The sequence below is a fragment of the Pelecanus crispus genome, chromosome Z (genome assembly GCF_030463565.1).
Source record: "Pelecanus crispus isolate bPelCri1 chromosome Z, bPelCri1.pri, whole genome shotgun sequence".
In the NCBI taxonomy this organism is placed as follows: Eukaryota; Metazoa; Chordata; class Aves; order Pelecaniformes; family Pelecanidae; genus Pelecanus; species Pelecanus crispus.
The window spans coordinates 86,079,927-86,093,933 of NC_134676.1; the positions used below are offsets into that span (position 1 = coordinate 86,079,927).

Consider the following 14,007-nt stretch of genomic DNA (forward strand, 5'->3'; position numbering starts at 1 on the left):
CTGCTGCTGAGGGCGTGCAAGACCATGCCCCTCTGCTCCAGCTCATGCCACCACCTGCCCACTGTCATTCTCCATGTCCTGCCCTGAGAAATGGTGGCTGCTGACAGCACAATGCCCCTCCTGATCACAGGACTTCAGCCACCGCTTCCCACGCTGGCCCCCCACCTGGCGCATGCAGCGGCGGGCAAGCCTCCCAGTGCCCCATGTACTTGGCAACCTCCCACCGGTCTCCACAAAGCACTGGACAAGCGGCTTCACTAAATGGGGAGATACCTCACAAAATTTGCCACTTGGTATTTCAGAGTAGAAGTGTTATTATCAGTGACCAGAAGAAACACTAATGCAAAACAGGGAGCTGCACCATCCATCAGCACTCCCCGAGGCAGCCCACTTTGTGCATGTTACGCAGTGCGCAGCAGCCAGAGATCAGTGCTCTGGTGTGATAGGAGCCCTACAAACAGCACAAGAAAGCGTGCACATCTGTGGGGCAGCTTCAGGTCAGCTGAGCACCCAGGAACAGCCTTTGCTGGCAGGAGCGGTTCTGGCTTTGCCCCTGCCTATCCCCACCACTGCCAGCTCATGCCCACTCACGCACCAGCAAACATGCTCAAACAAGGACTGTGGCTACCCTCTAATGCCAGAGTTCATCTCACACATGATGCTGTTAAAAGCAATCAGGAACCAGGCTCCCTTCTTCTCTCATGGATGCAGGCTGGCATGGCAGGCAAGCATGCCTTGAATGATTCTCTTTGCCCAAACGCGGGGAATTGTACTTCTCCTTGCAGACATCTTGACTTCCAGCTATCCTGCAACTATCATGAGGGAATCTGCTCAAGAAAGCAGACTTGCCTTAAAAGTAAGCTTCAAGTTTGTCGTAGGGTCCTACACAACACCTGGGTACCCAGTGGGGAATCCCCGACTTCACTGCAAGAAATACAGATTTGCTGCCACACTCAGCTGAAGTCCTCTGATCAGGACTGAAGTCCTCTGATCAGGAGGGGCATCATGCTGTCGGCAACTACTGTTTCTTAGGTCAGGACATGGAGAATGACAGTGGGCAGGTGGTGCCATGCGCTGGAGCAGAGGGGCACGGTCTTGCACGCCCACAGCAGCAGCAGCAGCCTCACGCAGTCTGCTGGGAACGAAGGTCTCGTGACAGCAGTGCCACATCCCTCACGACTACAGTCTGCAGGGCTCAGCAGCTCTGAGCCTCTCCCCTGGCATGACATCCCCAGCTTGGGCATCGCGATGCCATGGAAACCAGACACAGACACTGGAAGAGGGAGAGTTTTGAGCAGAACTTGGGGGGATGAGTTAGTCTCACACCCTTTCAAGCAGGCAAACAGCTCAGCATTTTCTCTTTGCTGTTCTTCTCCCTTTTGCAGGCTTATCATTACGGTAAACGGTAATAAGCTTTACCATTAAACTTTGTGGCAGCAATACAAATACTAAAGTAAAAATGAGCCACTGTTATTTACTACCAAACTACTAAAATTAATCAAACGCCATAACAAAAAAACCCAATAAAACTATGCACTGTCAGTGCTTTGTGTCTTCCAGCACCTCCCCAGCGAGAGGCGATACCGACATCAAGCCCAGCCAAGAGGAGAAGATGCCGCCTTTCTCAAAGGACATGGAGGAGGCCTGGCTGACGGCTTCACACCAGCCTTGCAGCCGTCGGGGACCGAGCCCCAAGTCCCCGAGAGCCTGGGAGCTGCCCAGCGCAGCGCCTGCAGGCAGCCCGAGATCAGCCAGCTGTTCTCCTGACGACGTTCTGCCGCAAAAAGCCCTTCGGGAAGCGGTACCCGATCCTAAAGCAGCTCCTCGCGTCCCTACGAACGGGGCCGAGGGGTCGGCACAAACCCGGGGCAGTGCGGGCAGCCGGGAAGCTGGAGAAAGAAGAAACCGGGGTAGAAGTTCTGCCGAGCCTCCCGCCGGCGGTGGACGCCCTCCCTCTGCCCGCCCGCCGCGCACGGCGGCTTTCCCCGAGAGCTGCCGGGCTCCCGCAGCCGGGGGCAGCCCTGCCCAGGGCGGCAGGGCCCGGCCCCACCGCCCCCCGCCCTGCCGGACCTGCCGGGCTGCCCGGGAGCGCTGCCGGCATGGGCTGCGGCCCGGCACCCTGCCCGACGAGGCGCCGGGGGCTGCGCAGAGCGGCCTCGCCCAGCGCTGCCACCCACCCCCGGCCGGCGGGGCGCGGGGGACACGGACCCAAGCGAGACGCTGCCGCTTTTCCCGCCGAGGCACCGGGCAGCGCCGGCGGGAGGCGGCGCTCCAGCCCCGCGGCAGAGCCCGCAGGCTGCCCTGCTGCCGCTCGGGTCCCCGCGCCCGCGGGCGGCGCGGCGCGGCGCGGCCCGGCCCTGCCCTGCCCTGCCCTGCCCTCCGCCCCCGCGTCCGGCGCTCACCTCCGCCCCGCCCCGCCCCGGCGGCACCCGCTGCGCCCCGAGCCGGACCCGCGCGGCGCGCCGGGGGCGGGGCTCGGGGCGGGGCGTGGAGACAGCCCAGCCCCGCCCCCGGCTTGCGCGCGTGTCCCGCGCCGCTGCCTGATTGGCCGGGGGAGGTGGGAGGGGGAACGAGGCGGCGCCGTCACCGCTCTTCCCCTGGGTCACGTGAAGTGGAGATGCAGCGGGTTTCTTCGCCCTCCCCTCATGCCCTCCCTGCGTCAGGCGGCGCGGCTGCGTCACACGCCGGCGCGCGCACGGCGAAGGCCGCGGGGCCGGGCCGCCGGCGGAGGCTCCCGTCCCCTCCCGCCCCGCCGCCGCCATGGCAACGGCCGCAGGTGCGCCCCGGGGCGGGGCCCGCCCTCCGCGCTTCGGCCCGGCCCGGCCCGGCTCGGCGGGGCCCGGCCCGGCCCGGCTCCGCTCCGCTCGGCTCGGCTCGGCTCGGCTCGGCTGCGTTCGGCGGGGCCCGGCGAGGCTCAGCCAGGCTCGGCCCGGCTGGGTGCGGCGGCCGCGCAGGCGCGGCGCGGCGGGGGCGGGAGAGCGCGGTTCCGCGGGGAGCGGGCCGCAGCCGCCGCCCCGCGCTGCGCCGCCGGCCTGACCTTGAGCGAAAGCCCGGCCCGCGGGCGCTCGGCCGCCTGCTGGGGCCGAGGGCCGCCGGGGAGCGGGGCAGCGCTGCCGGTGCCGCTGCGGGCTCGGGCCCCGCGCTGCTGGCCGCTCGGCCGCCCGCCCGGGAGGGGCGGGTGTTGTCTGCCCGACCGCGCCGTCCCGCGTCCCTGACTCGTGCTTGCCTGTTTGCTTTCAGGTTGCCCGGTGCCGCTCCCCGGAGGGGCTGCGATCGCTGCCGAGCGTCCCCGACACACCGGCACCGCGGCCGGGCGGCTCTGTCAGCGCCATTGGGAGCACTGAGGTCGCCTCAGCGGCACCCGAGCGGCGGGTTTGCCCGGGCAGCTGCACCGCGGGAAGCCCCGCACCGAGAATGCAGTGAGTCTGGAAGCGTGCTGTGTGCTTCGGGAAGTGCTCGGTGCTTCCAGTGGGCTGGCGGTGGCGAGGAGCCCTGGGCTGGCGAGCCCCGAGCTGGTCATCCGGTGTATGTTATAGCGGTAGGTGACCGGCTGGAGAAACAAATGAACGAATCCGTAAGCCGTCCGTGTTAACTGACATAGCTGCATGTCTTCAGGATTTGGCTAATTGGTTAGGGTGAATATTTCTCACGGTGGATGGCGAAAGGGTGTGAGTTCGTTGTAATACTCTGATTTACTGATTGAATGAGCGGTTAGTTCCCAGAGTAATCTTAAAGTGTGACTGGGCCAGGAGGACTTCTAGGTAGCACATTCATTCCATAGCAGTCAGGATGACAGGAAACACTATGATCTCTTACCATTATTACAAATACAGAGATAAAATGCAATATCAGATAACAAATGTCCTTTCTTTATTCTTTCCCTTGTGTTTTTCTGACCTAGCAGGTCACATGCCAGCATTTTGAAGGCCATAGTTGTTTAGGCAGGTAGATGGATTGAAATCCTTCTTTAGAAGCACTAGATGTGCATACCACAAAATGGTGACGGTGGCAGGCGCCTGACATACGGACCTTGGATCAGGGAACGTGATGTCAAAAAGGATTGTGTGTGCCCCCTTGCTCAGAGCACTCAAATCTGCTCCTGGGCTGAGGGGGATCTATGTGTAAATGGGATGTTGCAGCAGCTTCAGGGGTTTGTATGTATAGGCAATGCTGTTCATCCAGAACGTCTATTCTTTTTTTGAGAACTGTTTCTTTTTTGTTGAATTCTAACAAAGTGGCTGCTGTGCTCTAGTACTTGTGGGTGGCACAGGCCTTACAAATTATGTGTGAAAGCAAGGGTTCTGTCATAAACACTTCTGGGGCGACTTGCTGTGCCTGGTTCTTGCAAGTTCCCAACAGAAGTGTGATGACTTCCTTATGTGAGGATTGCTGCAGTCTTCAATGCTTCCCTACTGGACAGATTCAGCGGTTATGCCAAAAGGATCATGTAGGTTCTGAAACTAAAGTAAAGGTCTTTTTTTTTTTTTTTTAATTTTATTTATTACAAGTTTCTTTTGAGGGGAAAATACATTTTGGCCACAGACAGCTGCCAACCATATAAATGACTAGTTGTCAAAGGCCTTTTGAATCATCTCATTAACAGTGTTGTTTCTGGTGAGACACTTCCACACAGTTGAATTAGTATGACCCACTGTCCCCTAAGACTAGCATAGCTGCAGATGTGGCTTTTTTAGTATATGCAAGTAGAACTGCAGTAATCTGAATAAACTGGTGCATGTATAAAGTGGTATGTAAGCCATCTAATAGGAATCCCTGTCTCCGATGTTACTTCTCGTATTGACAGAAACACTTCATTTTTGTCAGTTATTGAGGTGGCATTTTCACTTGCCAGACCTTAAAGGATTAAATAACATGTAACTGTAGGGGAAAAGCAAGTCCAGGTATATATGTGTTTTCTTTTAAAAATAAATTGTGTATTTGGTCAAAATAATCTGTCAGGTTGCTTTGAGCAATCTAGGTTGTTTTTGTGTAGCCTCTGTCACGTGTCCTTCACATAACAGCCTGTAGTGGCTGCAGCTTGAGAAACAGTTCCTCATGCCAAGCCGTAGTGTTAGCCCCAAACACCATTTTGAAATCGTGGAAATCTCATGCATGTTGCTGGCAGGGAGTATCTGAAGTTCACAAACCACCACTAGCCTCACCTGCTTGTTACTGACTTAACTTAAGCTGTGCTGTAATGGAAGTTAGGGTTTGGATCAGCTGCAAAAACAGCTTTTTATAATTGTCGAATAAGTCATCCCATTTTAAATGATGAATAAGCGTTGCCTGGTAATGATTACTTCAGTACCTATCTGCTTTATTTGGTAGAACTGTCTCTGTTTAGGTGTCCTTCAGGACCTCAGATCTAGCCAAGTTCAAGGTCTTAACTTCTCAGCAGAACATGAAAATCAAGTGTGGGTTCAAGATGCTGTCTTTCTCTGCAGATGAAGCTGCAAGTTAATTAACTGGAACTTCCACAAGTTTTCAAAACTGTGTTAGAAGTGTTCTTGTAGTTTAGTTTAAGCCTGTGATTACAATTGTGTACTAGTTTTGGCTGGGATAGAGTTAATTTTCTTTGTAGTAGCTTATATGGGGCTACCTTTTGGATTTGTGATGCAAACAGTGTTCATAACAGGGAGTTTTTAGTTACTGCTGAGCAGTGCTTACACAGCGTCAAGGGCTTTTCTGCTCCTCACCCTGCCGTGCCAGCGAGCAGGCTGGGGATGCACCAGGAGTTGAGAGGGGACACAGTTGGGACAGCTGACCCCAACTGACCAAAGGGATATTCCATATTTTATGACATTGTGCTCAGCAATAAAACTTTGGGGGAGGTTGGCAGGGAGGGCCACTGCTCAGGCACTGGCTGGGCATCAGTCAGTTGGTGGTCAGCAATCGTTTTCATTTGCATTGCTTGCTTTTCTTGGGTTTTATTTTCCTCTCTCTCTTTGGTGTTTTTTTTCCCCTTACAAAATATTAAAAAAAAAAAAAATTATGAAACTGTTTTTATCTCAACTCACGAGTTTCCTTCTCGCATTCACCCTTCCAGTTCTCCCCACCATCCCACTGGGGCAGGGAGGAGAGTGAGCGAGTGGCTGTGTGGTGCTTAGTTTTTGGCTGGGTTAAACAATGACAAATTGTTATTTAATTATCTGTTGTTTTCTGCCACAGGGAAAGGCAGAGTCAAATGATCAGAATTTGTAATGCCACTGGATGTATTTATTTCTTTTTTTCTTAGGCTCTCTTCTGTCCCCACCATCACTGTCCCGGTGATGTGTATTTTATTAGTGTGAGAGTAGACCTTTCACTGTTGGAATCCTTGGCACAGTGAATGGGGAAATCTGATGTGTAAGCTTCCTCTTGTCAGCTGTAATATAACACTTGAGGAGTTCATATCTCAATTTCCTTCCCAATTTATTTCTATTTTAATTTGAAAGTGTACAGAAAAGAAAAACATGCTCTTTCAGGTCTCTCAGACTTGAGTAGAAAACAATGCAACATCCGTCAGATCTGGCATTTGTTGCTTTTTCTCCTCCAAATTTTATGGGGTTTCCTCAGATCTAAGACACCAGCTGCTGTTTGAATGATCCACTAGTGTGAAAAAAGCTGCAGGCTTACCTGCAGCTCTGCTCATGTTCATTCTTTTCTTTTTGATGTAGGGAAAGAGAACTGAGATACACTACAGTAAGAAAAACAGTATGATGGATTCAGAAGGTTCTGCCCCAAGGAATTCAAAGGAATATCTAAGCAATGACATAAAAGCTACCTCTGGTAAACATTATCTTTGTGGCTACTGTGCGGCCTTCACAAATATAGCAATCACTTTTCCCATCCACAAGGTCCTCTTTCGACAGCAGTTATATGGTCTGAAAACAAAGGATGCAGTACATCAGCTGCAGAAGGACGGAATTCGAAATCTCTATCGTGGCATCCTTCCTCCATTAATGCAGAAAACGACAACGCTGGCTCTAATGTTTGGCTTGTATGAAGATTTCTCCTCCCTGCTCCATAGCCACACGAGTGCTCCTGAACTCTTCACTCGCAGCATGGCAGCAGTGCTTGCAGGGACCACGGAAGCTGTTCTTACACCTTTTGAGCGAGTTCAAACTTTGCTTCAGGACTACAAACACCATGATAAATTTACAAACACTTACCAAGCTTTCAAGGTACTGAAAGTCTATGGGATGAGAGAATATTATCGGGGATTGGTGCCTATTCTGCTCCGAAATGGGCCCAGTAATGCACTCTTCTTTGGCCTGCGGGGACCTATCAAACAGTGTCTGCCTGAAGCAACTTCTTACAGCGCTCATTTGGTCAATGACTTTATCTGTGGAGGGCTGCTGGGTGCCATGCTGGGATTCTTGTTTTTCCCAGTGAATGTTGTAAAAACTCGCATGCAAGCTCAAATTGGTGGTGAATTTCAGTCCTTCTCACAAGTCTTTGTGAAGATCTGGCTGGAACGTGACAGAAAACTGATGCACCTTTTCAGAGGAGCCCATTTGAATTACCATCGTTCTCTCCTGTCCTGGGGCATAATCAATGCAACCTACGAATTCTTGCTAAAGCTGTTGTGAAAACCACTATCTTCCTTCAGCTTTTCTGTTCATTTGGGTATTGGCACATATGATGTCACTTAATTGCAGGGAACAGTGCCTGCGTAGTGTGAAAGGTAATTAGTCTTGGCCTTCAATATTTATGGAGTGAATGGTGATGCATCTAAACCTTGGTGCAATTAAGATGAACTTTTTAAAGTATTTATTTGCTGGCAGGTGAGTTACCTATAATGGAGCTACTAGATGAATACAAGGTTTAAAAAACCCCACCGTAAACAACAACAACAACCAAAAAACCCCCAAACTTATATTAGTCCAGCGGCTTATTCTGTATCACTCCTGCAATTTCTTAATGCTCCATGATGGAATGTGCTCCATTGTCCACATTGTAGAACATGAAAATCAAGAAGGGGCTGATGAAAATTGATTCCCTTGCCTGATAAACTTCAAAATCTTGATTTAAGAACTGCATTTTCAAATGTTTAGGGTCCTAAGTACTCCTTATTGTTTAAAACTAAAAAAACAGGTCCTGATGAGGATGACTGAGGTTTAGAACTTCAAGCTTAAACTAAGCCTACGCAAACTCTGCTGCCAGCCATTTTGATGCTTGGCTTTAAGATGAACATTTCATTCAGCAGTGTAAGAGTGGTTACTCAATGTTTAACTTCAGTGAAAGTTGACTCCAGTTCAAAGTGGGATCTCTGTGTGTGTGTATGTACATGTGTGCCTTCATGTGAAAAAGGGAAAAGTGGAAGGAATGAAACAGCAAATTTACTAAAGCTTTAAAGTGTCCTTCCTTGTTAAAAAACCTACTTGTAAACATGGAGTTTGTTCTGCCTTTTTTTTTTTGCATTGCTGCTTTTTCTGTTGCTTACAGCTATGGGGCCAGAAAGAAGATGGCACTTTCTGTAATGCTCATGAAATAGTTCAGCTTCCCACAGTTGTGAAAGTAGTTCACAAACACAGCTCTTTTGTACTGAGGTATCTTGTCTTTTGCAAATTACTTCTGTTTCGTTTGGGCTGTAGAATAATGGATCACAACAAGATATTTTTACCTGAAACTTGGAGTTCTGCCTACTTGATGTGTACTCTTAACAGTTGTGTAAGACAGAATTGTACAGCAGCACTGATGAGATGGGGTTGCTGGGTATTACCCGCTTCAGTGGAGGTCTGTAAGAGTAGCAGAGATGACAGCCAAAGATAACCTTAGAAGCAGCTAGGTAGGAAAGATACAGCATTTGGAGATGTGGACTTCGGTAGGTGAGTGTTGAAACAGAAATAGGAAGTTATGTGTGTCTTACCGACTTGGGCGTTGAGAGATATAAAACTTGAAGCCTTAGAGAAAGGGACAGAAGAGCAGGCATGACCATAAACCAGGTGAGGCTGTTAACAAAAAGCATTTTATTTTCCTGGGGGGGAATTTATTTTATGAAACCATATGTATAAAACAAAATATTTGGGATGATTTGGGGCAGGAAAGCTTTCAGAAACTGGTTTGAATGGGACTTTTCATAAGTTTTTGGAGTGACTATTACTTTTTTTAATTTGAGTTTTCCGTTTGTTAAACTGTCCTCAAATATTGATTCTAATCAGTGTGCTATAATCATACCGTAGTCCCTAGCTTCACAGTCAAAAGTGGCCAGGCACAAGTGAGCATTCTTGTATCCAAATGTTGTGACTATTTGCATTTAAATAAAATGTTTACTGAATGTTTGTTGCTGGCAGAATCTGATTTTACCAGTGTACTGGTTTTTGTAATCACTCCTTGATGGAATAAAAAAAAAAAAAATCCTGTTTCTGTGTGGAAGATATTATATACTTCTGTAATGTTGGGAGGTCTGAAGCACTGAGGGTAAGAGTTTAACATATGGACACCACTAATTGGTGATTGGCATTACTATAGCAAAAAGAAAAAAGTACAGTCCTGTTGCAGTCTCTGCTTATGTGGCAGAGATGGAGCGCACTGCAGGTCTGTCATGACAGAACTATGCTCTAGTATCCGCTTTGCTTTGCTTTATAACCACTGACAGTTTTACAACACATTCAAAGAATTGTATGCTTAAAAAATTACAGATGTTTTATGTGTCAGAGGACAGATACTCATACTCAGTGAAGAGAGGGGACCAGTGAGTTTTGGCACACGTGGTTTACTAAATGGAATGTGTTGCCAGTCTGGGAAGAGAGTACAGGAGTTGCGATGCTTCAACTAACATGAGAAAACTCTGTTCGGGTAAGTTTCAAGATTGTTTCCAGTCTTAACAAACTGACTATAACCAGGCTGCCTCAACTCCATACTTAATACAGTTGCAATTGAAGAATACAAGTGATACTTGCAAGGATCAGGAAAGAGTAGATCTTCAAACCCAGCCTAGCTGGCAGTGTTTCTATGTGTTGTCTTGTGTGCAGGGCAGGCTTACTTGCAGGTAGTGTGAAGGAGAAGGTGTATTGGAGAGAAGTGGCCTTGACCTTGGTTATCGTCCCTAGTGGGTTAGCACCATGGGACAGCTCAGGAGTGGGATCCTCAGTCTTTTGGTGCCTTGCCTCATCACTGCATTGCTACAGGTGCAAGGGGAACTAAACCAGGATGCTGCCTGAACAGCTAGAGGCACCAGGCCTCTGTTGCTGCCTTCTCTAAAAACAGGCAGCTGGGACTCACAGTAAGGTTTGACCAATCTCTAAAGCAGAATTTTAAAAAAATGATTGCTGGTGCCTCAATTGCTTTTCTTGGTGGATGACAACAATCCTTTCTGGCTAAAGAAGGGAAGGGGAATTCCACTAACAAAGATAACAGGAATATTGCAGAGAGAAAGACTAATAGACCTAGACTTTGGGTAGTAATGACTTTGAGCAAAGGAGGGCGATATTGCAAAATACTGCTCTGTCCCTTTGAGGCATAGTTCTATTCCAAAGACTTTGTATACCTATTTTATGCTAGTCAGGTAATCAAGTTTGGCCAGTTCTTAGCTGGTTTGGGGCGGGGGGGGGGGGGGGGGGCACAGAGAGGGAACAACACAGGCTTTTGCATGGGAAAGTAAACTAATATGAAGGCAACAGCTGAGCAGTTCTGAAATGGCAGCAAAGCTGGAAAGGCAAGAGGATCCAGTAACAAGTATGAGAAACAAACACCATGTGTCAGGCTGTGATAATCCAGTTTCGTTTTTCTCACACCAGTGAGGTGGGTGTTGGTCTCTTCTCCCAAGTAGCTAGTGATAGGACGAGAGGAAATGGGCTCAAGCTGCGCTGGGGAGGTTTAGGTTGGAAATTAGGAAAAAATTCTTCACAGAAAGGGTAGTCAAGCATTGGAACAGGCTGCCCAGAGAGCTGGTGGAGTCACCATCCCTGGAAGCATTCAAAAAGTGGGTAGATGTGGCACTCTGGGACATGGTTTAGTCTTGGTCTACCCTTGATTGGTTCAGTGTGGACTTGGTAGTGTAGGTTAATGGTTGGACTGGATGATCTTAAAGGTCTTTTCCAACCTAAACAATTCTATGATTCATAGAAACTAATGCCATCATATCCCTCACAACTAGAGAGACAGCTTTCCCCTCATTTATTATGCAATGCATAATGAGGGGGCAGGAGAAAGCCACAAGCACTGACAAGCCCAAACAGAATTTCTGCAGCATCAGGGTAGGTTAAACTGGATATAGCATATTATTGTAGGCAGGGTACAGACTGTTTACCATTGCCTGCTCTGGTGGTCTGCATCAAACAGGGCTGTTGTATGGATAAGAGGTTCAGAGTCAAATTTTGAAACCTCTTATATCATTTTCAGGAAAACTTGATGGAAAAGCACTACAGCTGGGTCTGTGATGCACAAGCTTGAGAACTGCAGCAGCAGCTTAGTGTTACCACCTTTATAGCAAAGCCAGGGCAACAGTGCACTCATTTCCTCGCTGCTTAGCTTGTATTCATTTGCCCCAACTGAAATCCACCTTCTGATTTAAACGCGAATTTCATGTTGCCTCATTCACAGGAAACACAACAGTAGGTAACCAAGTGACATGCACAACATGCCCTGAGCATGTGGTACCCCATATGACACTCTGACATTCACCTGCTCCTCAGGCGATGCTGAGGCAGAATTCAGTTTTGTGCAGATGCCGTTTTCACTGTGCCTAGTGGCTTCACTGGAGCCCAAACCTTTTCAAGTGGAAGTGTAATGGCAGAGTGTCAACCCCCTGCCTTGGACACAGCTATCGATGGCAGAGCAGGCAGGACAGTTTTTCGATTTGAGGTTGTTCCCTGTGGGCAGACAGTTGCTTGCTCACCACTGCAAGACTCCTTCAGCAAAATTTTACAAGAACAGCAATACTGCCTTCAAGGGTTTGCTGTTTGAACAAAAGGAGCTCTCTACCCCATAGGTACTGCCTCAGGCAATGGAATGGTTAATTACACTTAGTTTGTAATTATCATACTAGTCCCAACATATGTCCGGCTTTCTAGGCTTCATGAGCGAGTTGCTGCTTCTCACAAGCGTGCTTGACAGCAAGGACAGTAGCAAAGAAACCCATGGAGGGAGAGAGAGAGACCTATGTATAGAGGTTGTTTTGCTCTAAGCACTGGTTTTTTCCTCTTAGTTGTAGGGAGTAGACAAGAACCAGTGAGCATTACAGAACAGAGCTCAGTGTAAGATAAATACATTAAAATAGATTTTAATTCATTGAATTATTAAATTTTTTAATTTATTATGCAAGCAAGAGAAACTGTCCACAAATAATTAAGTTACTGTACGGCTGTATACAATATTTTCAGAGCAGTTCGGATACTTTCTATATGTATTAAAAGGCTACAATTTTTACTATGAAATCTCAGGTATTTCAAAATATTTTACATGCACAATTTGTTCTTGTATTAAAAAACCTTACACTTAACTGAAGATACTTAGTGCTTAAGAAAATGCACCTTTGACTAAGATCAGGAAATGAGAAGTTTCTTTTTCCCGCAGGACAAAAATATTATGGGCTGTTGACTTTTTCCTTTTACTTCAACTTTTTAGAATCTTGTAAAATAGATTTTTTAAACGCTTTCATTTGGCAAGTGTATTTCTTTTTTCTAAGAGTTCACATTTCACAGAGCAAAAGGCCCATGTTTTACAGTATCAGGCCCTTCTCCATATCAGTGTTACCCAAATTAAAAAAAAAAACAACAAAACAACAGCAAAAAACAAAAACCCCCCACCAAAATCAACCAATCCCCCCAACCCCAGAAAAACCTGATGTTTACATTCTAATTCTGGTAGTAGGCAATCAAACTGTCCAAGAGTGCAAACAAACGTGTGTGTGTGTCTGTCTATATCACTGTGCTTTTCTTTCTATCCCCAATAGTTTTATTTGGAGGTTACATTTTTCCCTGAACTACCCATGTTTGACAAGTGGACTGATGCCCTGTGGCTGTATATGTACTGAAATACACACACACCCCCCCACACACACCCCCTCATACAGAGCAAGTACATATACATGAATGTCACTGTATAGTCCTATTAATAGTTTCTCTCCCCCTCCCCACAAATGTCTAACAGTGCTGCAGTGATTAAAGACTGACCTCTAATCCAATACTCAGAAAATGCATTTACTCCCACAACAGACAGTCACTGGACTATTACAAAAGGATTACCAGCTTCAAACACTAGTTTGGTTCCTGTAGATGCTGCTATACGTTGACATTCCTATAGAGATCTTAATTACGCAGTTTATCTGCTTCTGCTGATCAGCCATGCTATGAATGGAGGAATTCTTTTACTACAGAAGTTAATGAATATGAAATCATGCATTTAAAAAACATACTGCATGCTTTACAATCAAACAGGGAGCTCTATCTTCAGTAGAAATACTGTAAAATTTATCAAGTGATGTAACACTTGAGTAGTCGGAAGTAAACCAGTTCAAAGAAACCTCCGGTATAAGCCACTACCATACTTCGCTGTTAGTGCAGTCTTTCCTCTACTGTTTGAAACATTTTCTTTTGTTTCAGACAGTTTTATATAGAATCACAGAATGCTTTTATATAGTTCGGGAAGGTTAAGAATTCATCTTTTGAAACATAACAGTAAGATAAATATTTTTTTTTTACTATCTAGAAATAATCCAAAGCTCACCAACAAATTACTTCATTAATTCAATAAGGCAAGGTAATATTCAGAAAGACAACTGAAAATCACTCCTTCCACCAAGATGCAACTGCAAGGCGTATCAGTTATGAATTACTGAATAGTGTTTCAATAAGTGTTACGTGAACTTCATAGGTAAAATAGATGAACTTTCATTGAAAATTTCCAAGTATTGTTGAAAAGGAGTAATCAAATGATCAAAATCTAAGATTACCTACTTATTCTAATTCAGACTCATTACAAATGTAATCAGAAGAACTAGGTAACATTTCTACAGCATACATGGACAGAATCCATCTTAATACGCATCTGCTGGACACGCTACAAAAGCATCAACGTTATCAT

At 47.3% G+C, this 14,007-nt stretch overlaps 1 protein-coding gene across 3 annotated transcripts; it reads left to right on the top strand.

Moving 5' to 3' along the window:
* Window positions 1-3,367: 3,367 nt before the first annotated feature.
* Window positions 3,368-8,821, top strand: SLC25A51 (solute carrier family 25 member 51). 3 transcript variants are annotated; one of them, XM_075726763.1, is made up of 2 exons: window positions 3,368-3,419; window positions 6,657-8,821. In XM_075726763.1, the coding sequence occupies exon 2, from the start codon at window positions 6,696-6,698 to the stop codon at window positions 7,569-7,571; it is 876 nt and encodes a 291-aa protein (XP_075582878.1). In that variant the 5' UTR covers window positions 3,368-3,419; window positions 6,657-6,695; the 3' UTR covers window positions 7,572-8,821. The 3 variants fall into 3 exon arrangements, with proteins under 3 accessions (XP_075582878.1, XP_075582877.1, XP_075582876.1); XM_075726762.1 differs by lacking the exon at window positions 3,368-3,419 and adding an exon at window positions 3,432-3,538; XM_075726761.1 differs by lacking the exon at window positions 3,368-3,419 and adding an exon at window positions 3,677-6,345.
* Window positions 8,822-14,007: the final 5,186 nt, after the last annotated feature.

Excerpts from the sequence above, each read along its gene's own strand:
- SLC25A51 (XM_075726763.1), top strand. The coding sequence starts at position 6,696 with ATGATGGATTCAGAAGGTTCTGCCCCAAGGAATTCAAAGGAATATCTA.